The following is a 25,317-nucleotide window of genomic DNA, read 5'->3' on the forward strand; positions in this document are numbered from 1 at the left end:
TTTTTTGAGAATATATAAGACAACCCATTTGCTTGCAGTCTTAGTTCAAAAAAGTCTCAGAAAAATGAATGTTATCTAAATGAATTGATTTTAGGAAGCAGTTAGATGCCAATTAAAAAGCACTATAGGGGCGCCTGGGTGGCACAGTGGTTAAGCGTCTGCCTTCGGCTCAGGGCGTGGTCCCGGCGTTCTGGGATCGAGCCCCACATCAGGCTCCTCCGCTATGAGCCTGCTTCTTCATCTCCCACTCCCCCCTGCTTGTGTTCCCTCTCTCGCTGGCTGTCTCTATCTCTGTCAAATAAATAAATAAAATCTTTTAAAAAAAAAAAAATAAAAATAAAAAAATAAAAAAAAATAAAAAGCACTATAGCAGGGGTGCCAGGCTGGCTTAATCAGAGGAGCATGCAACTCTGGATCTCTGGGTCATGAGTTTGAGCTCCATGTGGGGTGCAGAGATTACTCAAATAAATAAAACTTAAAATAAAATAAAATACAATTAACAACGGCAGACATTACTCATATGTACTTAGGCAAACAGACTATAAAATTTTTTTTTCAAGATTTATTTATTTATTTGAGGGAGACAGAGAAAAGAGAGAGTGAGCGAGCGAGCACATGAGTGGGGGTAAGGGGCAAAAGGAGAGAATATCCATGCAGAGTCCCGCAGAGCTGGAGCCCGACATGGGACTCAATCTCACAACCCAGGGCTTGATCTCACAACCCATGAGATCAGGACCTGAGTTGAAAACAAGAGTCAGATGCTTAACCAACTGAGCCACCCAGGTACCCCCAGACTATAAAATTCTAAAAGAGTATATGTATAAAACAGAATATTTAAGTATAGGATATATAGAAAAGTACATTATGCATATATCCTAATGAATTATTATAGCACAAGTATCCTCTACCCAAATCAAGAAACAGAAACACATAATAAAGGGACATATTCTATTGGCCGTCAAGACTGATTATAAAGCTACTGCAATGAAAACTTTTTTTCAATTGGTTTGTCAATTTCTACAAAGTTTTGACTGATATTGCACTGATTTTGTAGTTTAAAACTAGGAGGGGTGCCTGGGTGGCTCAGTCATTAAGCGTCTGCCTTCGGCTCAGGGTGTGATCCCGGAGTCCTGGGATCAAGCCCCGCATCGGGCTCCCTGCTCTGCTGGGAGCCTGCTTCTTCCTCTCCCACTCCCCCTGCTTGTGTTCCCTCTCTCACTGGCTGTCTCTTTCTAAAAAAAAAAAAAAGAAAAAAAAAATTGGGCAAACTCACAGCCTTGCAATACTGTATCTTTTAATCTGTGAACATGATACACTCCTTCTTTTATCTATATCTTTCTGCTTCCAATAATATTTTACAATTTATGTAGAGGCCAACCACATCTTTTATTAAATTTATTCGTAGATTTTTGCTTTTTTAAAAAAATGCTATTATAAATGGTACCTTCTAAAAAATTTCACTTTCTAAATGTTTACTATATATATATAAAAATGCAAGTGTTATATATGTGTTGACCTTGCATCCAACAATTATACTACATATACTCCCCCAATAATTTTCCAGATTTGTGGAAGTTATCTCCTCTCTGTAGTCCTGCTAAATTTTGCTTTTTATTTATTTTTATTTTTTAAAGTAAGCTCTATGCCCAATGGGGGACTTGAACCCATGACCCTGAGATCAAGAGTCACATGCTCTACAGACTGAGCCACAGAGGTGCCCCAAGTTTTTTTTAATATATTGAGTATATATTATTAAACAAATACAAATTTATAACTGTTATATCTTCCTGGTGAATTGAATTTTTTATTATTAAGAATGGATGCATTCTAGGGCACCTGGATGGCTCGGCTGGTCAGGTGTCTGCTTTTAGCTCAGGTCATGATCCCAGGGTCCTGGGATTGAGCCCTGCATTAGGCTGCCTGCTCAGCAGGGAATCTGCTTCTCCCTCTCCCTCTGCCTTCCCCACCCCCACTCGCGCTCTAACAACTACATAAAATCTTAAAAAAAGAAAAAAATGGATGAAATCAATCTACAACTGATCTGTAGATGATGTATTCTAATTCTCTATATATTTTTATTCTCTATATATTTTAATCTCACAAGACATTATCATTACTGTCCATCTTAATTTCATTTCATCCATATATTTACCTTTTTCTTACTTTTTATTCCTTCCTGAATCTCTGGGCTTTAATATAGAATCACTTTCCTTTGATTCAAAAAACACCTTCTGGAATTTCCTTTAGAGAATGTTTGCTAATATCTTTATTTTACAGTTCACAGGGTACTTTGGAGTATAGAATCTTCTGTTGTTAGCTATTTTCTTTTAGTCCTTTAAAGATGCCATTCCAGGGATGCTGGGATGGTGTAGCTGGTTGGGCCTCTGACTCTTGGTTTTGGCTTAGGTTGTGATCTCTGGGTCATGAGATTGAGCCCCGAGCTGGGCTCAGTGCAGAGTCTGCCTGGGATTCTCCCTCCCTCTGCCTCTCCTGCTCTTGTGCTCTCTCTCTCTCTCAAATAAAAGATAAATTTTTGGGGTGCCTGGGGGGCTCAGTTGGTTAAGTGGCTGCCTTTGGCTCAGGCCAATATCCTGGGGTCCTGGGATCAAGCCCTATATCAGGTGTCCCTGCTCAGCAGGGAATCTGCTCCTCCTGGCCCTCCCCCTGCTCATATTCTCACTTGCTCGCTCTCTCTCTAAAGAATAAATTAAAAATCTTTTAAAAAAATGCATCTTTCAAAAAAAAGATGCCATTCCACTGTCAGCTGTTGACTTCTCAACAAAATCAATGACAACAAGAAATCAGTCTTACTGGCGTTTCTTTGAAGACACCATGCTTTTTTTCTCCATTTCTTTTTATTCTGGACATTTTTCTATGGCCTATTTTGCAGTTTATTAGTCCTGTTTTAGCTATATCTATTCAAAGTCCGATAACAGAGTTCTTAATTTCAGTTACTATGTTTTTTCAATTCTAGAATTTCCATATGGCTTTCTTTTATAGTCTTCATTTCTCTGCCAAAATATTCAAACTTGTTTTTTATTACCTTGAACACACTGCTTTTAGATTAAAATACATGTATAATAACTTCATTAAATGAACCCCCTGTTGATCTGTTCCTATTATTTCTTTGTATTGATCAACTTATCTGGTCTCCTTAGATTATATGATTACTTTTGATTGAGTGCTGGACTTATATATGAAAAAAATTAGGTTAAGGTGAAGTCTAGGATGATTTTATTTTCTTTCAGACTTAAGAGTTAAGCCTGAGGGGCGCCTGGGTGGTTCAGTCGTTAAGCATCTGCCTTCGGCTCAGGGCATGATCACAGGATCCTGGGATCAAGCACCACATCGGGCTCCATGCTCTGCTGGGAGCCTGCTTCTTCCTCTCCCACTCCCTCTGCTTGTATCCCTCTCTTGCTAGCTGTCTCTCTCTCTGTCAAGTAAATAAAATCTTTAAAAAAAATAAATAAATAACATAAAAAATAAAGAAAAAAGAGTTAAGCCTGAGCTTAGTCCCTATAAGGGCTAATTTATATTGAATCCATCCTTACCTTTAAAGTATGGCCCCTTAAGGTTCCAATGCAGAGCCTGCAGGTTTATCAAGGCATATCATTACCCAGTATTATCTCTCAAGCCTTCCTCTTTAACACTAAGGTTGGCCTTGTAATTCTTTGCTTTTTAAAAAAAATCTCCATGATGCCTTTAAACAGATGTTTTTAAATTTTATTAACCTTTTAAAGATTCTTTCATGCGAAAATTGATCCAAATTGCCTAACTATCATCACTAGAAATGGAAAAATGATCAGTGGTTTTCAGTTATGCTGACATACTGTTACATTATAAATCAATTGTGGGAAACGTTGCTTGTAATTTCTTAAGAATAATAGCTAAAGTATGTAAAATGAAATGATTGCTTTTTAAATAAAATAAGAGTAAGAATAATGATAGTAGTAGCTATCATTTCTTGAGAACCTTATATATACTAGCCACTGTCTGAAAAGTATACATGTGTTATTTCATTTAATTCTCAAAACAGACTTAAGCAATAGGTACTATTATTATCATTTCCATTTTCAGCTGAATAAACTAAGGTTTAAAAGTTAAGAAACTTGCCAAATATCACAGTTAGTAATATTTGATCAGGCATTCAAGCCCAGCTGTTAGACTCTGAATATGCCTTATCACCTTCCATGATAGGAATGAAAGATTTTAGTCTCATAACAAAATCACCTTCCATCACTTGCATATTCCTGAATAATAAAGAAAAGAATGGAATTACAGCACTATATCTGAAACTGGGCATGCCAAGGAAGTATGTCCTATCTGTAAATATTTATGTTACAATGGAAGGAAAGGTTAATAACTGTAACACTAATTAATGAATATGGAAAACTATTAAGAAAATTTATCTTCCATTCACATGCATTAATTGGTATTATGTAGGTATAAATGTAGATAAATAATAGACTATGTCTTTAACCTTTTTGAGGGTTTCATATTTATCTAGAATAGAACTTGCAAATACAGTACAGTACATTGACTGTATGAGCAATGCCACCTAGTGGCAGCCAAATATAGACATGCTTAGGAAAGAAGTTCTAGAAGAGTGGCTCTTAATCTGTTATGGGTTACAGTCTTTGGTGAATCTAATGGTATAGGTCCTTTTTGCCATAAAGATGAATATTTGCAAAGACACATAACAACATGTATAGTTTCAGGGCATTAACAGACCTCCTGAAGTCCATCTGTTGACTATTCCAATTAATGGAACAAACCAACTAACCTAAAGGGCCAACTAACTCCCCTTGACCCTTGAGGAAAAAATCCATTCACTTTCCCTTCCTTTACTCTCTGGTTAGTAATCAGTAATCCTGCATAAACAGTATTTAACTTATCCTTTGTGGCTAGATACCTGTTCTCTGAAAACTACTAGATTTCTACTGTTTTCAAATCAGCCTACAAAATTTGATGGTAGCCCAAACTAGTCATTTTTTCTCTATTGATTTTCATTAAATTTAATGTGGATCAAACAACTACTCTTACTTCTGATGTTTAAAGCAGTAATAAGAACCTTCAGGGCATCTGAATTAAGTTACAACTTCAATTATACCTAAAATATAAATGAAATTATTAACAAACTTAAAAACAAGACAATTTTTCTATTTATTTTTTTATTTTAAGTAGGCTCGGGGCTCGAATTCACAACCCTGAGATCAAGAGTCATATGCTCTACCAACTGAGCCAACCAGATGCTCCAAGACAATCTTTCCATTTTATTTTATTTTTTTAAGATTTTTTAAAAATTTATTTGACAGAGAGAGAGAGACAGCCAGTGAGAGAGGGAACACAAGCAGGGGGAGAAGGTGAGGGAGAAGCAGGCTCCCAGTGGAGGAGCCTGATGTGGGGTTTGATCCCAGAACGCCGGGATCACACCCTGAGCCGAAGGCAGACGCTTAACGACTGAGCCACCCAAGCGTCCTTATCTTTCCATTTTAAAGGCAGATATACAGGTATCTAATATTGTAGGAAATACAGTAAAACTTTGAGATCACCGTGTAGTTGTATAATGAGTTGTAATTAACTAAACGAAACTTTTTAAAGAGGTAACTTCCATACTGAGAAGAACCTAATTGGGAAATTCTGCCTATTTAAATTTTTAAGCCATGATTTCTAGTGAAGAGTACTATGATGAAGAATGAATTAAATCTTTCCTTCTGCTAAATTTGGTTTCTTTTTCACCCATTTTACTACAAATGATTATCAAAAAGATAGTTAAATTTCTGACCAGATACTCTTCTAACACGGTCACTTGTTTTCTTGACTGAGGAGTTATATACGTATATAGAAAACGAGCCAGTTTCATTAGCACAAAAATATATGACATGAGAATGTTAGTATCATATCCCTATGTGAGAATAAAGGCTCAGAAATGAAAGATGTAATTAGGACTTTTGAAACACAACCACGTTTCACAGATACAAGGCAAGAATGGTGATATATAAAGATAAACCCTGTCGATCATCTATCACCAAGAAAATGTTAAATCTAAAAATATAACAAATTATTTAGAATAGCTTCTTAAATAACACAGATCAAATTTTTAAACCTTTATTTGATTCTGCTTTTGCTTCTGGTTTCCTCGCTATTTTGATCTGTTCTATAACTGCCAAAGTTTACAAGTGGATAGTCTATACTTATTGAATAATTTTTTTCCTCCACATCTGATACCTATTGGTTATTGACTACCTTCCTCTTGAGAAGACTACCTAAGATAATTCATGTAAAGTGCTGAGCACACAGCCTGGCACATAGTAAACATTCAGTAATAGTTAGTCTATCATTCAGGATAAGCTATAGTAACAAAGAACACAAAAATCTCAATAGCTTAAAATAACAAAGTTTATTTCTCCCTTACTATACATACCCATCACAGGATGGTAAAGGGAATCTGCTCATTAGAGAGTATCAGGCTCCATCTTCAAACAATGGATAGGGAAAGAATACGACAAACCTTGCAGCTTCTGCCAGGAAGCAACAGCTATCATTTATGCTCACATTTCATTGGTCAAAGCAAATCTATGGCTGGAATTAAATACTACAGGAACCCAAAATCTCCCCAAAGGTATGTATACCATAAAAATAAATACCAAATAAGGATTAAAAAAAAATAGAACCGACTTTAGTTAGTATTACTACAAGGACAATGATAATGTTTGCTATTGTATTAATAGTAGTAGTAAAAGTGCTAACTTCTTGCAATCTGACTTTCATCCCAACTAGGCAATTGAAAAATAAAGACCAGTGACATCTTATATTTTCCTTTTGCTCAACTTCCCTGAAAATTATTTTTTGTAGATGTCATTTTTCTTCATACTCCCTGTTACACTTAAGGAATCCTGAAAGGAAAGCCTATGTCTAAATGAAAATGTCTAAAAACTAAAGATTATTTGGTCAAATGGAAATGTCATATACTGAGTCTTTCTATTTCTTTTTAACAAAGGCTTTACATACTGAATTTGTCTGCTATATTGGTCTTTTACACATTTCTGATCACTACTGTCTAAAAAAGTGTTCATATATTTATTTATCTGACAGAGACAGATCGAGTGTGCACGAGCGCGTGCAAGCAGGGGAGTGGCAGAGGGAGAGGGAGAAGCAGGCTCCCCGCAGAGCAGGGAGCCTGATACAGGGCTCGATCCCAGGACCCTGGGATCATGACCTGAGCTGAAGGCAGACGCTTAACCCACTGAGAGACCCAGGCGCCCCTAAAAAAGTGTTTTTTTGACAACACTGATGCATGATGAAACTCTGAGCAAACTAGGAATAGAGGTGAGCTCTATCAACTCAATAAAGTACATGTGCAAAAAACTTACAGCTAATGGTGAGAAACCAGAGGCTTTCCCACTAAGATTGGGAACAAGGCATGATGTTCCCCCACTACTCCTATTCAATATCATACTGGAAGACTCAGCTAATGCAGTAAGAAAAGAAAATGAAAGCGTATACAGATTAAGAAGAAAGAAATAAAACTGTCTTTATTTGCAGATGAAATGATTATCAATGTAGAAAATCCTAAAGAATGAACAAAAAAGACCTGTAACACTGTTGTAGCAAGGTTGCAGTATACTAAGTTAATACACAAGGCAACTGCTTTCCTATATATCAGTAATTAATATACACAATCCATGAATCATGCCCCTAGGTAATTACCCAAATGAGTTGGAAACTCATATGCACACAAAGACTTTGCACATGAATGTTCATAGCAGCTTTATTCATAATTGCCATAATATGGAAATAACTGTGATGTCCTTCAATAAGTGAATGAATAAACAAACTCTGGGGTACATCCAGAAAATGGAATATTATTCAGCATTAAAAAGAAATGAGGTAGTAAGCCATAAAAAGACATGGAGGAATTTCTTCCTATTCTTTTTTTTTTTTAAGATTTTTATTTAATTGAGAGAGAGAGAGAGTACAGTGGGGAAGGGCAGAGGAAGAAGCAGGCTCCCTGCTGAGCAGGGACAAATTTTAAATGCATACTGTTAAGTGAAAGAAGCCAGGCAGAAAAAAACATACAATGTATAAATCCAACTATATAACATTTTGGAAAAGCCAAAACTTACAGACACAATAAAAGGATCAGTGGTTATTAAGGGTTCATGGGTGGAGGAGAGGTGGAAGGTAAGAATAAATAGGCGGAACATAGGCAATTTTTAAGGCAGTGAAACTACTTCATATGATACTATATTGGAGGACATCCCATTATGTATTTATCAAACCCACAGAATTGTAAAACGAAAAGTGAATTCTAATGTAAACAATTGGCTTTAGTTAATAATTTATCAATATTGGCTCCTCAGTTGTAACACATGTACCATATCCAAGTAAGATGTTATTAATAGTGAAACTATCATGTTGTACACCTAAAACTAATATATTTCATGTCAATTATACCTCATTTAAAAAACAAAGCAAAACATAGGGGAAGCTGTGTGTGTGTGTACGTGCATGTTTGTGTGTATAAAATGTACAAGGAAACTTTACCCTTTCTGCAAACCTAAAACTGGTCCAAAAAATAAAGCAAGAATGCAAGCAAAGCAAGCAAGCCAGCCAGCCAGCCAGAAGGAAAGGAAGGAGGGGAAGGAAGGGAAGGAAGGGAAGGGAGAAAGGAGGGAAGGAAGGAAGAAAAGAAAAAAGGAAAGAAAGAGGGGTGCGTGGGTTGCTTAGCTGGTTAAGCGACCAACTCTTGGTTTTGGCTCAGGTCATGATCCCAGTCAGGGTTGTGAGTTCAAGCACCGATCATGGTGCCTGCTTAAGATTCTCTCTCCCTCTCCCTCTGCCCTGCGCACAGGCATGCTCTCGTTCTCTCTCTCTAAAAAGAGAGAGAGAGATGGGAAGGAAGGAAGGGAGGAAGGGAGGGAAAGAAGGAACGAAGGGAAGAAGGGAGGGAGGGGGAAGGGAGGGAGGGAGGGGCGTTCTTAGTCCTTTGCAAATTTCCCTTTTTTTCTGTCCAATCACTGGCACAAGCAATCCACTTGGATCAGGTGAAGATCTCATCTACCTTGAGATATAATTACAACATCCTTTTAAATTTCTCTTTTTAGGTACTTATAATACATACTGAATACACAAGTGAACACAAAACTGTTTTCTATTTAGTTAATGGTATCAAGATCTACTCACTCAAGTAAAAAACCAACAGTTATCTTTGGCTCCTTCCCCTATAATTAAATCACAACATCTTTGTAATTGCACTAACCACATTTCTCTAAGATTTATCCTGTTTCATCCCAATGCTACTACCACATTAAAAATGTGTACCATATTTTGGTATCATTCTGCTTGCCTTCTCTCTGCAAGTTCTTTTTTGTAATCTCCCCTCCTCTCCATACTTCCTGCTTCCTCCATGGAAGCCTCTGTCTCTCAGAAGGATTATCACAACTGCCCATCTTCTTTCTCTCCCACTTTCAATATATCTCCCACACTACAGCCAATATCATGTATTCAAAATGCAGATCTCGTTATTTTACTTGTATTTAATTTAAGCACATGTAAAATAATTCTAGGGGTGCCTAGGTGGCTCAGTCGGTTAAGTGTCTGCCTTCGGCTCAGGTCATGATCCCAGGGTCCCGGGATAGAGCCCCTGTATTGGGATCTCTGCTCAGTGGGGAGCCTGCTTCTCCCTCTCCTCCCTGCTTGTGCTCTCTGTCACTATCTGTCTTTCCCTCTCTCAAATAAATAAAATCTTTAAAAAAATTTTTTTAAATAAAATAATTCTAAATACTCACAAACAAAAATCAAATTTACTTAATGCTAAAAAAGTGGCCTGATCCACTCTGGACCCCAGTTTATTATTAGCAGTGATAATGCCACAAAATTTTTACTTATTTATTTAAGAGAGAGAGCGAGAGAGCACAAGGGGGAGGAGGCAGGAGAGGATAAACTTAGCAGGCTCCACACCCAGTGTGGAGCTAGAGGTGGGGCTCAATCTCACGACCCTGAGATCATGACCTGAGCTGAAACCAAGAGTTGGGCACTTAACCGACTGCACTCCCTAGGTGCCCTGCCACAAAACTTTTATATGGCTCTTATGTATAACGCAACACAATTTCAGATGTTCCTTGATTAAATCTTCATACTTGCTAAACTAGTATAACATATACAGTACTGATTTTTAATGAGAGTATAATACGTTCCTTCAGATAGCTCTTGAAGAATTCCTTCTACACTTGTGAAAAGCCTAACCACACTCCATTAAATCTGCACTCTGAGCCCCCACCAGAACTCCTTAATTTACGGAAGACTTGCCTTTTCACTCAAACAAATTTTATAATAAATGATTATTTGTATGTTTCTAAACACTTTATGGATACTTGGATCAATGGAATCAAAATAACGTTTCATATCAAGACATTTTATAAATGTCATTTTATAAAGGTTTCTCACGGACATGAAAAGAAACAGGAAACATAAAACTTCCTTGTTTCAAATTTCTTTAACTTATTGTGCAATTTCTAAGTTTCATTAGAATCCCTTTTAAGATTCGGCAGAATTTGCTACCTGGGTTGCTTTTTAGATACTTCTAAATTAATCAAATGCTACAAATGAATTCCTTAATCTGGTTTTCCCAAGGAATCTCAAAGGAAAGGTCTAGAAAAGAACATAAGGTAACCTAAATAACCTGTAATTCTTTCTTTTCCCTTCTCCCTCAACCTCTAATATAGCATTATACTTCTAAAACTGTAATTATTAAAGAAACACTAATATGGATTAGTTCTCTGAGATTTATGCCCCTATTTGGGATAAAATCAGCAACCAATCATGAACAGAATTCTAAAATTTGAGATTTTAAAGTCCTATAAACTTGGAGAAGTTGTGAATTGATTAAGTCTCAAATTATTCTTCAGGCCATTAATTCAGCAGCCTTCTGAACAATCATTCCTTAATACTTATCTTTCCTGCTTCAGAAATGAATTCATTGAAGCATAAAGATCGGAAGTGTTTGCTGTGTTGAACTTTATTTGGCAATCAGTACAGCTGTGACAACTCTTCACCTATTTTCCCCCAATCAAGATCAAGCTACTTCAAATATGGAATTGTTTTCAATTCCTCAGGAACAGGGATAGAGTGAAATAAGAGAGGCATCCAGGGCACAAAATTTAATGAAACACTCACTCATCAAGCCCATATTTACATGACCCTGAAAGTGCCATTTAAATTCTGTGCCCTAGATGTCCTGCTTGTCATCCCCTGGTCCTAGCTCTGCTATAATTTCAGTACATTTGGAAAACCTATCTTTTATCTCTCTAATTTCATAAGTAAAATAATATTTTTAGGAGGGGTACATTTTATATTTTGATTTAAAAGGACTTAAGAAAGCTTTTAATTCTACATGCATAATACTTCATTAATCACATTCAATACCAAAATGACTATCCAGGTGTGTATACATGGTGTCTGAGGACATGAGGGAAGACACCATTTCTCATTTGCTGATTAATAGAGAAAGTAAACTGCTCAAATTAATTCTAAGCCTTACATGAAATTTTGTACTTTTAAAGAACTTCAACTATTAAAACAACAATTGCACAAGCAAAAGAACCATTATTCCAAAATCTGGAAGGATAAAAAACATTTCCTGGCTGAATTAATTTAAGTAACCAATCTCATCTGCCCAAGGGTTTTTTCCTCTTCTCTTTTTAAAACCTCAACCAAAAAGAAAAACAGAATTCTAAATCAAACTTAAAACACTAATCTGAGGATGAGAATGCTTCTAAAATGCAAAGGTAAGTAAATAAAAATCTTAGAATTTTAACTTCTGAAGTAAAAGCACCAATTAAAACATCTCTTTCAATCTTGCTTATTGTTATTCTTACCAGATAAAGGAGGAAGGTGTGCAGCCCTGTTCCAAGCCCAACAGAAGACAAAATTCCTAAGCCTATCCAGTAGGCATACAAAAGAAACTGTTTCTCTATACGTTGCACATACTGAAAAATAAAAAGGATACAGTGAGAAAAAACCCAACAGGTTTGTTAAACAAAAATATGTTATTTATCACCTACTATAAAAATAAAACAAACCAACTAAAGTAATTTTCTAATAGGAAGAAAGAAACCCCTTCAAGAGAACTAATTCTTCTTATATGTGATGTCAGAAAGGCAAAAAATTCATCTAATTGTAATAAAGCTCTTGTGTTTAGACCTTTAAAGTCCTACTATTGCAAATGAATTTATATGAAAAACGCAAATTACTATTAAGATAACTATGAGAATAAAAGTTTTAAAGATATCTGAAAGTTACAGAGACTTTAAGAAAGCACTGTAATAAACAGCAGTGAGAGTGGGGCAGTTATTCGTATATTTGTGAATGGAATATATTCTTGTTTATCCAAGTAAAAAATGGAATAAAATTATTTTTGTATATTTAAGACCAAGATGTTTTTTAAACAAGAGTAAACTGAATGAAGTCCACAGAACTATGGACTTCTTGGAAGCATTCCAGATACTAGATTCTAGATTCTCATACTGGCAAGTAAATTCATTAAGCCAGTTCCTTACAAACTCTTAATGACACAGACAGATTTCTTCAAAATATTTAAAAGAAATGCATTTAAAACTATAAAAACTTCTCTGTGATTAGAGGTTAATTGCTTTAAAAAATAAAACAATACCACTTTTAGAACCATTTCCCATTAGAATACATTAATGTTTTACTATTTTAACTAAAGTTATTAACATAATGTCCTATTTTCCATTCAGTTACATTGCACTTACAGACTACAGGCAAATGAACTTCTTCCTTTCTATACATATAAAACCTAACTTTCAATCTAGGATGAATATATCTGGATGGATGGATCACAGGAGAGTGTTATGGAAAATATGAAGACTTCAGTGCTGATTAAAAGATTCAGGCTATTTTTGACTAAACACCATCAGGAAAGTTACATTTGAATCCTTGAAAATAAAAATGATATATGCCAAATATAAATGCTCAGCAGCCATGAACTGCCACAAGAATATTTTTAATATTTGGTCTTAAAGACATTAAGATACCAGTTGAGATAAAATTAAAAAACCAACCAAGTCTAAAAATGTGGAGGGTAGACATTTTATCAAACCCACAACAATCCCATTTTGACACTGTTTGGGAGGTACAGATACAAGAACAGAAAAGCTGCTGAACCTCTTACCTGTTGATGTGCTCCTTCAACATAATACGTAGCTATAAGTACAGCAAGCAGCAGTAAAAAAGACACCACAATGCTTTGACGATGCCATAATCTTAAAAACAATTTAAAAACAAAAATAAATGAAATATCTCACAGGATCTGTCACTCCCAAAACAATTTCTTGAAGCACTTAGGTTATTTAGCATAGCTATAGAATCAGTTCTTTCGGGCAGAACTCTTCTGTCCTTAAACACGATGGTCTCTTCGGGTACAGAAAAAGGTCAAGAGAAGATACATGGGAATATAACATCCAATTTCTTATCATAAGCCCTACTGTAGTAGCCTTTCCCTTACCCAAAAGACTGACCTTGATTACATCCCAAATTCTCACTGGGACAGGTGTTCTAATATAATGAAAAAAGCACTGGCCTTCAAGTTAGAGGACCTTTGAGTAAGACACTTAACCAATCTGATTCTGTTTGTTTTTAAAAGCATAATACAGTTGACTACAACATGGGTCAGAACTGCGCAGGACTACATGTGGATTTTTTTATAGTATAGGACTGTAAATGTATTTTCTCTTATGATTTTCTTAGTAAGATTTTCTTCTCCCTCGCTTACTATATTATAAGAATATAGTACATAATATATACACAAAGCTTCTGGTCAAAAATAGGCTATTAGTAGCTAAGTTTTTGAGGAGTCAAAAGTTATACAAAGATTTTCAACTGTGTGGGGGTTGGCACCCCCTAATCCATATGTGGTTCAAGGGTCAACTGTAATCATATATTTGTTTTACTAGTTTCACAGAGTTGCTTTAAGGATCAAATGAACTGAAAAAAGTTAAAAAATGTTTTACAGACGTAAGTACAATAAAAACATACGATATTATTAAGGATAATAACTTAGAAAGGCAAGTCCAAAATGATAAGGCATGCAAAAGTCAACTTGCTCTTTATCATATCTGAAACAGGGCTTATAAGTACTAAACTTAAAGATACAACACATTTCCATGGCAGAGTCCTTTTTCATTGGCTCAAATTATCAGTAGAAGTGCCACGTATCCTGAACTCTGTCCTACTAAAGAATCAGTGTATCTAATGTACAAAGGTCCAATTTCCCCTAAAGGTAAAGCCAGAAGAAAAAAAAAAAATCTCATTTCCTATGTTCTCCTTTGCATAAAAGATTCAACGGGAGACAGAGGTCAACTGTAATAACCCAGTGAGCAAATAGCAATATGTTCCCCTAATCTATTTTTCTTCAAACTACAGAAAGAAAAATAGCATGTTCCTAAAACATTCTAAATTTAATTAATTCATTTCAAAAGAGCAGTTTGTAGAGATTGTTAAAGATTTCTAAAATTAGTAAATAAGATTTATATAAAAGGTAATGGAAGGCTCTTTACTTTGAGGTCCATTCCTTCAAGATTACTAGGATTTCCAGAGAAAAATACTGCAAGGTAATGAGCGGCTGTCTCCATAGGACAATATTCTGCCTTTCTTCCCGATCCCTCCTCTTCTTTTCATTCACTGAAGAGGGGTCTGAAAAACATTAGCACAGAAATTAAAACAGAATATTCACTTTTTCCAATCACTTTCAAAATTCATCTACTTTTCCATCCCACATTTGAAGGACTGCATACTGACCTCAAAAAAAAAACAAGCAATGTGTTCACATGATAAGTCTTAGACAGGCTAGGTGCTTCTGCTTTACTTTGAGAACTATTTTTGCAATCATTCTATTGTTAGGACACAAGTTTCCTTTCTTGTATGCTGCTGGAATACTAAGTTAGCCCACCTTCTATGAAGGACAATTAGCATCATGTCAGAGAACAAAGTGGTTTAGAGTTCAAAATGGGAAGGCAAACTACTTGGTTCCAAATTCTGGTTACAAGTCATGTGACCTCGGGAAAGTTAGTTAACCTTTCTATCTCTCAGTATTCCCTTCTATCAAATGAAAATGAAAATAGTACTTAATTTTTTAGGGTCACTGCAAAGATTAAATGAGTTAATGTATGTAAAGCTTTCAGAAGAGTCTGACACTTAATAAGTGTGTAAGTGTACAATTAAGGTTATTACCAAAATTACAAAAGTATATACCCTATAACCCAATAATCCCATTTCTAAGAATGATTAGGTATGAGGTGAAATGTCTCTTGTACAAGTTTATTCAACGCAATGTTACCTGTCTAAGCAAAAGATTATAAACAACTTAAATGTTAACAGAAGACAGAGGAGTGATTAAAGTATGCTATACTCATACAGTGGGATACTAAGCAGCCATAATGAAGAAGTTCTTCACATACAATTATAGCACAATCTCTAGGAAATATTAAGCCAAAAAAAAAACAACAAAAAAACCCCCATAGTACAGGAGAGTAAATGTGTCATACTAACATTAATTTTAAATTCCAAGGGGATGGGCAGCAGGGGAAGAACATATAAATGTACATGCTTTTTGAAAGAAAGGAAAGAAAAAATAACATGCAAAACCTCCTAATATGAAGAGACTAATGACATATGCATGCCTATCTCTGAATTCTGAAACTCTTGGTGAAAAGATATAAAATTTATCAATAATCAGAGTAACCAAAAATCAGATAAGTGCTGCAAAATGTGTTCTGCAAGGCAACGTAGTAATCAAGGCAAAGAGAAACTACAATTTCAGATAGCTTGCACTTCTTCCAATATAAGAGAATTTCTATGATATATTATCACCATGCTAGAGTATTGCTTGCAATATATTTGAGATGCCAAACAATTCAGAAGTCAAAAAGAAAACCATTACAATTAATAGAAGTGGAAAATATTTCATTGCCCTTTAAACACATTAAGGAAAGTTCCTACTTGAACCATCCATGTAAATAAAAACCATAATGTTCAGGGCTTTCAGGGCTTTTTTTTTTTTTTGGTAAATGTATGAATAAGAGTCAAATATACTGAAATTTACCACAAATTCCAAATTTGGTGAAAATATAAATTTATTTATCACAAATGAGAAATTTAAAATAAACCCACAATGATCACATTCTAACTTTTTTGATATTTGTGTATTTAGGATTAGTGTAATAAGTAACTTTATAATTTACTTCTAAAGTTACAAAATAGCATGATAATACTGAGCACCAAACAATACCAAATAAATACTTACCACACCATAAGATTAATAATAATCTTGTACCTAGAACAGTGCTGATGTGACTGTGACTAGGCTGCTTCTGCTATCACTATCAAAATTCACCATATCGGCAGTGGCCCATAATTTAATTTACTATGAGGAGTAAACAAAAGATAATTACAGTAGTTTCCCTTTATCTGTAAGGGACATGTTCCAAGACCCCCGGTGGATGTCTGAAGCCACAGACAGTACTGAACCCTATATATAATATGTTTTTTCCTATATCTATATAGATGTGATAAAGTTTAATCTATAAATTAGGTAGCAAGATTGACAGCAGTAATTAATAATAAAACAATTATAAAAATATACTGTAAGTTATGTGAATGTAACTCTCTCTCTCTCAAAATGTCTTACTGTACTGTCCTTCTTGAGATTTCATGACGTAATAAAATGCCTATGTGATGAGATGAAATGCAGTGAATGATGTAGGCAATGTGACCTGGCATTAGGCTTTTACTGACCTGATAATAGATCATTCTGTTTCTGGACTGCAGTTGGCCATAGGTAACTGAGACCGTGGAAAAAGAAAATGCAGACAAGGGGGAGGGGGGACTTCTGTAATCTAATATAAGACATACAAGAATCTTATTTTCTTATTATATTAACAAAAGATATAAATATTAGATGTATTTCTATTTTACTCCTATGAAAAGGATATCACTTAAGCCTGCAGATCTTCTCCCTCCAAACCACCATAATTTACCTGTGAAGTTTCCATTATATTGTTCCTTGTTCATTGCTACACGTCTCTGGTCACAGTTTTTTCCATTCTCTGCCATTTCATAGATCAATAACTCTTGAGGAGCTAATAAAGCAAAATAAGATCCAAAAACATGTTACATACTTCTGCTTTGCATTTATGACTGAAAAAACTGAGAAACAACATGGTAGTAATATTCTGCATGCTATTTGAATAACGTGCTTACACTTTCATCTTCTCTTTTATAATAAAGATTTGAATAATTTGTACAGAAACTGTAATAGAAGTAGAAAAAATATAAAAGCCATGTAGTTGTAAACCTTTTCAGTCATTCTAGCGATCTTCCAGATTAAAATTTGGAGGCAATTTGTGTACTGCAGAAGGATATAAAATACTAGCACCTTCAAATATTGATAAGCTATTATATCTGAAGCCTTTTTGGGGCAGGGGGGGCAGAGGGAGAGAATTTATTTTTTTTAAAGATTTTATTTATTTATTTATTTGTCAGAGACAGAGAGAGAGCACAAGCTGGGAAGCGGCGGGCGGAGGGAGAAGCAGGCTGCCCGCTAAGCAAGGAGCCCGATGCAGGGCTCAATCACAGGACCCAGAGATCATGACCTGAGCCTAAGTCAGATGCTTAACCAACTGAGCACCCCCAGTGCCCCGAGAGAGAGAATCTTAAGCAGGATCCATGAGCAGCATGGAGATCGATATGGAGCTCAATCTCACAACCCTGAGATCATGACCTGAGCCGAAATCAAGAGTTGGATGCTTAACTGACTGAGCCACCCAGGCGCCCCTGAAGTCTTCCTGATTCATAATTTAATATCATACACACTACTCAAATTTCACCAGTCTTTCATAGCTCTTTTAGCATTATTAGAAAAAAATGGATGATACTACCAAACATGTCAAAAATGTTGATACAGATCGAAGACCAATTTTATTTAGGAAAAAATTCTACTGAAAAAAAAATATGGGCCTGAAAAAATAAAAAATTATAAATGTTTAGGATATGTTAAATGTACTCTTTGTATCATGCTTCATATTACATGTATAGGTATAAATTTTCTTTAAATCCCTGTATTACAACATATAAATTGTGCTGACATAATTATCCTACATAAAAACACCAAATTGCCTATAACTATTATCAATCTTTCAGGTGTTAGTAAAGCAAATCTACTCAAGAAGCACAGTATTTCAGGGTGCCTGGCTGGCTCTTGATTTCGGCTCAGGTCATGATCTCAGGGTGCTGGGATTGAGCTGCTTCTCTCTTCCCCCACCCCCCCATGCTCACTTGTGCTCTCTCTTTCTCTCTCTCTCAAATAAATCTTTTAAAAAAGAAAAAAACAGCAGTAGCACAGTACTTTGATCAAGTCTGCAATGCAGGCCTTAATATAATCTGAAAGTGCCAGGAATCCTGCAAGACCTATATTCAGCTGATTAGAATATTATATGGTTGTGGGTTTAGTCTTCCTGTAGTTTGTTAGTTGAAACTATTTTATTCCTTGACTGAAATTCTAAATATAATTACCACCTGCAAAATATATGCTTTGTAAAGGAAAATAAGTGAAAGATTATATATAAAAAGCATACATTCATCACTTCAACAAAAGGTGTCTTCTTTAGACACAATCCATTTGTGGACACCTTTGTTTTCTTGCCGTCATTTCTCAATAAGCAAATAAACACATCAAGAAATAAAGTATAGGCTTCCATTAGCACAGATGGATAGCCTGGAGTAGAAGACTATAAGACTGAAAGTTTGAAAATCTTGATTTGTATCCCAGATTTGTCACTAACTAGTGGAGTGATCTTAAGCAAACCTCATTTTTTTCTAGATCTCTTCTTTTTTTGTTTGCTTGGGGTTTTGTTGTTGTTTTGTTTTTTAGATTTTATTTTTAAGTAATCTCTATACCCAACATGGGGCTCAAACTCACAACCCCAAGATCAAGAGTCACATGCTCTACCAAATGAGCCAGCCAGGCACCCCTCATCTTGATTTTCTGATCTACAAAATGAGAACAAATTCTCACTGTCACAGGATTGGTAAGAATGAAAGAGTGTGTGTATGTGTGTGTGTTTGGGCATGCATGTGTATAACCACATCAAAAGGGTAGGAGGTATATGAAGCAGTAAACTGCCTATCCTAGAGAAACTACTTCATTAGTACATGCCTCACTGCCACATTTCAGTGATGTCAGTGTCTTTCATTCAGTGATTATTTTAAAAATTCTGGAGTCTGTACCAGGCTCTGAAGACAAAATATGAATAACACAAGGTCCTTGTCCTCCAAAGGGTTCTTTCTTCTGATAGGGAAGCCAGATGAGCACAGGACTTCACTTAAAATGAAATAGATATCAGTATCTTAAACTTAGTGGGAAGAAAACAGGTTTTGGAGTCTAACAGAACTGGATTCAAACTCAAACTTCATTAAGTAATCTCCATGAGCTTGGACAAATTTCTCAATCTCTCTAAACGTCAGTTTCTTTAACCCGTGAAATAGAGATAACATGACATGTATCAAAGTGTTGCTGTGAGGATCAAACAAGGTAATGTATATAAAATACTAAGATATTGTCTCACCTTTCATAGGAACTCAATATATATACTAGCTGTAATGATGAGGAAGAAAGTACAGGAGCAAGTATGGGAGCTCAGAGTACAGTACGTTCAGAAGAGTTCATAAGAAAAGCTGGAAATTTGATTCTGCAAACTTAAGTCATACTTATGTGACAATGTTTTCAAAAGATACAGTACAAGCAATTACAAAAAAAGATATTAAGTTATTTTGTGAAAATAAAACCAGAGCATCACAACAGGTCCACAAAATGTAAATGTATTCCACAAATCATGCTTTCTGGGCTTTATTAATAAAATTAACCGAGGATATTGAAGTGGACCATATAATAAAGGAGTGTAGGATTTTCTATCTTCTAATCATTTAACTAGAAGCCATTCTTAAGTTCTGTAAAAACTTAAAACTGGTACATTCACATTAAGCCAAATTCTGTAGGCAATTTTTTTTCAGAGATGAATAGCTACATCACAATAAATAAAATGTAATTAATTTGTGGTAAAAAGATTAACAAGTCATAAAGGGGCATGTGTGTTATGAAGAAAAAATTCTAAAACTTGTCTCTCTGCCAAACACCGTGATAACTGAACTCATTTCCTGGGTTGTCTGCCTTTGGCTCAGGTCATGATCCCAGGATCCTGGGATCGAATCCCACATCAGGCTCCTTGTTCAGCAGGGAACCTGCTTCTCCCGTCCCTCTGCTTGCCCCTCTCTCTGCCTCGGTCACATAAATAAAATCTTAAAAAAAAAAAAAAGATAAAAACTTTTATCCAAAACAACTTGAGTCCATTTGAGTCCCTACTTACAACAATGGTATTATGCAATTGTATGAAGATGTTTTTAAAGATATTGCAACAGGAATTTTTATTTGAGCAAATAATGTGTTCTTACACAATATGTTAAAAAAAAAAAACAGCTTACTGACATTTCCTACTCAAAAAATTCTCTGGAAAACAAAATAGTCTGGAATTTTGTTTTGTAAGAAATAACCAAGGAAACTAAGTTATTTTCTTTTAATCAGTCTACCTCTTACAAACAAATTAAGTTCACAGTTTCAAAAACAACTTTTTAGAAAAACTTTTGCCACTCCCAAAAGAATTATAAATATAAAGCCAAACATGCAAAGAATCACCCGTGTTCTAAATAGTTAAGCTTATAAAAGCATCACAACTTTTTCGCATTTTAACCATTTTTTAAAATGTTTTACACTATTCCTTGTCTTTTAAAACTCCCTTGAAAACACCCTCAATTCCTCTGCAATCACATATGCACTTTGCAAAACTGCAATGTCCCTGGAACAACCTCCATCTTTATGGTCTGTCTGACCAGGTGAATGTAACTGGAGAAAAATCAACCAACTTCACAGCTACTTTAAATTCGCACTCTCTCTCTTCTCTGAAAGTAAATAAATAAAGTCTTTAAAAATTTTTTTTTTGGAAATTTGTGATGAAACCATGCCAGTCAGAGTCCTACGCGTGGGGATAAATCCAAAATATTCCTAGCTTGCTTAAAGGACTGAAATCTCCTCAAACAGGAATCTAGCACATATTCCTGACATTCAATGGAGCTTGCTTTGCAGTGAGAGTTGTAATATCAATTTAAATAGCATACAACTAAGTTAAGTTGTATTTTTAAGAATGAGGTCTGTGGATAGGATCAGAAGACAGAAATAGGAAAGAAGCATAACTCAAACAACAAATAGTAATTTTCATTGTGAAAATATATCTAGATGCAAAGAATGCTTTAAAAGGTAGCAACTAGCAGATTTTAAACACAGCTGAAGCATTTAAAATTAAAGGTTGATATTAAGACATGTGGGGTCTTTTGTTTCTGGCAGAAGTGCTGAGAAAATACTGCCAAAATCAGCTCACAAAGGTTCTTTGTAGGTTGTACATCCACTGCTAAGACCATAATACTCCATTCATTTTAAACATTAGCTACACTTGTAATGCAAAAACAATGTGAAACTAAATTACTTTGAGTTCCCTAAAGCAACACAGAAAACATTTATGGATGACATGAAAATAGCAACTCCCAGAGTAATATGAGTTAGTGGAGAATTTAACAAGCTGAAAAGAAAAAGAAGAGTAATGAAGCCATTTACTGTAATTTTCTTGGCCACTGTACTCCAAAATAAAATGAACACACTTCCTTAAGAAAAAAAAAAAACCACTTATTCAAATGATTCTACTTTCTCACAAAAATATTAAGTCAGCTTTCTCAATAAGGCACACTGTTCTTCACACAAGGCATGCAAACACAGAAAACTTGAATATTCTACCTTTCAGTAACCTTTCTTAGCTTTCAGAAGTGTGTATACTTAATTGGACTATTTAGTACATTCATTCACAGACTACTTCAAAATAGCTGTAGATTTCTCTAAAACTATTAAGAAACTGCAATTTATTATTAGAAACTTAGTAAATAATCTAAGCAAAAAGTAGTAAATATATTTTGACCAGTGAGGCTTTCATATAGTTTTCCACTTGTGCAGGGGTAAAAAGCCAAAGATAATTCAAACACCATGCACAGTATCAGTGACTATTATTACATCATCTGACTGTAAGAGCCAGAGGTTATCACATTATTGGGCACTGTAAAAGTGTGTTCTCTGAAAATTCATTATTTGAATAAGAATATATGAAAAAAAGCCCTTGAATCTTTTTGAACTTTTCTTAAAGACTTATTTATTTATTTTAGAGGGAGGGGGAGACGGAGGTGCAGAGAGAGAGGGAGAGAATCCTCAAGCATCCTCTCCACTCAACACAGAGCCCCACATGGGGCTCAATGCAGGGCTCAATCCCAGGACCCTGAGATTGTGACCTGAGCCGAAATCAAGAGCTGGCCACTTAACCTACTAAGCCATCAGGCGCCCCTCTTTTTGAACTTTCTAAAGTCTTAGGGTATTAGACAAATTAAAACCCCAAGTTAGGATACAATTTAAATGCATTAAAAATCTCAATATATCTCCCAATAATGGGTTAGCAGGTTATGAAGGTATATATATATTTCTGGCCTAAAATGTCCCTCAACTTAATTTAGTGAAGTGTAAAATACAATTAAACAGCCTTCTAATTGATGAAAAGGCCATTGCTCCAGATCTAATTTTTAATTAGATAAAATTTTAAGTAAAAATCCCCATTTTATTTTATTTTTTATTTTTGTTTAAGATTTTATTATTTTTTTGACACAGAGAGAGAGACAGCCAGCGAGAGAGAGAACACAAGCAGGGGGAGTGGGTGAGGGAGAAGCAGGCTCCCAGAGGAGGAGCCTGATATGGGGCTTGATCCCAGGACTCCGGGATCAAGCCCTGAGCCCAAGGCAGACACTTAATGACTGAGCCACACAGGCAACCCTAAAAATTCCCATTTTAAAAAGATACAACCTGGAAGACATTTTAGGGTCCCCCTTTGTGAGAGTTTCATAGGTTTTGGGGGAATGTTTATCTCTCATTTCCAATATAAAAAAATATAATTTTATGTTCCTTTGGGTAAAAACATGATTTTATTTTAATGAAGAAAATATGTAACTTGTAAAATTACACCTTGAAAAATCCCATTTCTCGTTTTCTCTCAATCTACTAAACGTTCATTCAGTTTTTCATAACCAACACAATCTTAGCAAACACTCTCACGAAAAAGATGGGGGGATTAAGTGAAGAATTAAAACAGTAAAAGGAGTAAGATTCCAAAATTGGGAGGTTCAGCTAACTGTGAGACCTTGGGAATGTTACTCCACATTTCTGATTCTGTCTTTCCGCATCCAATTATCAGACACATAAAGTAAATTACCGCCATAATTTTCTTTCTATTCTAATAGTCTAAGAATTCTACCTAGCCCAAGGTTAGGGTTTGGATTTACGTAACAATAACTACTCTGTATAGTGATTTATAGTTTACATACAGATTAGCTAAACTGATACTAACAACCCTTTGTAGGGAACAGTTATTTTAATCCTTCTACAAATGAGAAATTCAAGGGCTGGACGGGTCCTAAATTGCAATTCAGCAGCATATAGATGGCAAAGTTAGAGTTCGACCTCACGTTTCCACACCCAAATTCAATGTTTCTTCTACTACACAAAACAATCTAGTTAGAGTCCTTTCAATTCTCACCAAGGAATTCCAGAGTCACAGAAAAAATAAAATGATAATAAAATAGTTCCAAAAGTTTAGCATGTTCTAGTACTTACAAACATTTCCCATTAGTAGAATTAAGAGAACTCTCAGTTCTGTTGATTATCACAAACAGACAAATAATGGACTGTCATTAAAATCGGATGACTTCAACTTTGCTTCTTTCAGTCATTTCTTTGTGGGTTTTTACTGTTTGTGTATTTCTGACAAAATTTTAAATTCGGATTGCTTAACAGACTCCCTACTTTATTGCCCCTAAATACCTGAGGAATATAAACTAGCCCATAGGAGTCATTAATACGAGAGTAAGTTAAATCACGGAATATTTGCAAATGACAAAGGTACACATTTCAGATTATCCAAATCAAAATGAAGGATTTGATACAGATAATTCCAAGCTTTATGATCTATGAAACAGTTTTGTTTTTTTTTTTTAAATCCACAGTTTGGAAAAATACTAGAACTTGCTATATGTTATCCATCCATTGAAATGGTAGTAATGCTCCCACTACACCCATTAAGATGGGTAAATGGAAATAACCGTTGGTATTTTTTGGTCATTCAACATTAAAGAGACCAGAATGACCTACAGCACTTCCTACATTGAATTGTCATTCTTTGCCTACTTTAAAGGGTATTTTGGATTTCATTTTCTCTTAAATATTAAATAGCTTCCTGATAACAATCATCTATGAACCTTCACTTCACTTCTATCTTAAGAAAATTAGAACCTACTGAGTAGATAAAGTATGGTGTCATTATGTGTAACAATGAATTCTTTGCATCCAAATGGCTTCAAGGGGTTTTATAAAATAATAAACTAAAATACTACACATGGAAAAATATAAATTAAACTTTTCAGTAACATTTACTATATGATGTCAGGTACATGTACTAGGAAGTTTGAGGGTTCCCTCCTCTCCGTAAAAACTGGACCCTGGATTGGATATATTCTTTGAGAAATCACTAGTTTCACAAAGGGAAGAGGCGATCTCCAAGGTCCCCTTCTATCCCTCCAAAAAATAGGTAAACTACACAACAGACCCAGAGAGACTGAATGGTGTAAGAGCCAGGTGGTTGTGAGGCATGATGGGAAAAGAAGAAAACCTGAGCAGTAGAAAGGAAATGGATAGGAGCAACCGGCAATTGAGAGGGCTCAAGCTACCCTGAGAAAAGATTCTGAGAGCAACATCCCTGTAGGAAGACTGAACTTGGGAGGTGGCAAGCTGTATTAGTGACTTTCTCTTTCGGCAAAACCCCATGAAGAAAAACAGAATGTCATCCCAAAATATGCCACTTTGGCATATTTATTACTTTGAATTAAAGGCACTTTTAAGAAATGGCACTTTGTTTCTTAAAACGGGCACTTTGACTCTCCTTTTTCTTCCTGAGCAAGAAATAAAACTCCCATGTGAAAGGTACCCTCCCTGTACCAGAAGGAAGGAAGACATTCTTATTACCAGAGATGGGAACTTGGGTCTAATAAATCTGTACAAACAAACTTTGTTAAATTAACCTTTATCTTCCTAGTTATTTCTTCACCATT

General features: G+C 35.3%; 1 protein-coding gene across 2 annotated transcripts in view; it reads right to left on the reverse strand.

The window, feature by feature from the left end:
• Positions 1–25,317, reverse strand: part of VMP1 (vacuole membrane protein 1) — a 125,271-nt gene that overhangs the window by 86,731 nt on the left and 13,223 nt on the right. For both annotated transcript variants that reach the window (XM_019803877.2, XM_002923315.4), the window contains exons 2-5: positions 17,058–17,159; positions 14,580–14,715; positions 13,196–13,286; positions 11,880–11,990 (exon numbers count right to left, since the gene is read on the reverse strand). In XM_019803877.2, coding sequence (XP_019659436.1) covers positions 11,880–11,990; positions 13,196–13,286; positions 14,580–14,715; positions 17,058–17,133 — 414 coding nt within the window. In that variant the 5' untranslated portion in view covers positions 17,134–17,159. The remainder of the gene's footprint in view (positions 1–11,879; positions 11,991–13,195; positions 13,287–14,579; positions 14,716–17,057; positions 17,160–25,317) is intronic.

Source organism: Ailuropoda melanoleuca, chromosome 13 (genome assembly GCF_002007445.2).
Source record: "Ailuropoda melanoleuca isolate Jingjing chromosome 13, ASM200744v2, whole genome shotgun sequence".
Classification (NCBI taxonomy): Eukaryota; Metazoa; Chordata; class Mammalia; order Carnivora; family Ursidae; genus Ailuropoda; species Ailuropoda melanoleuca.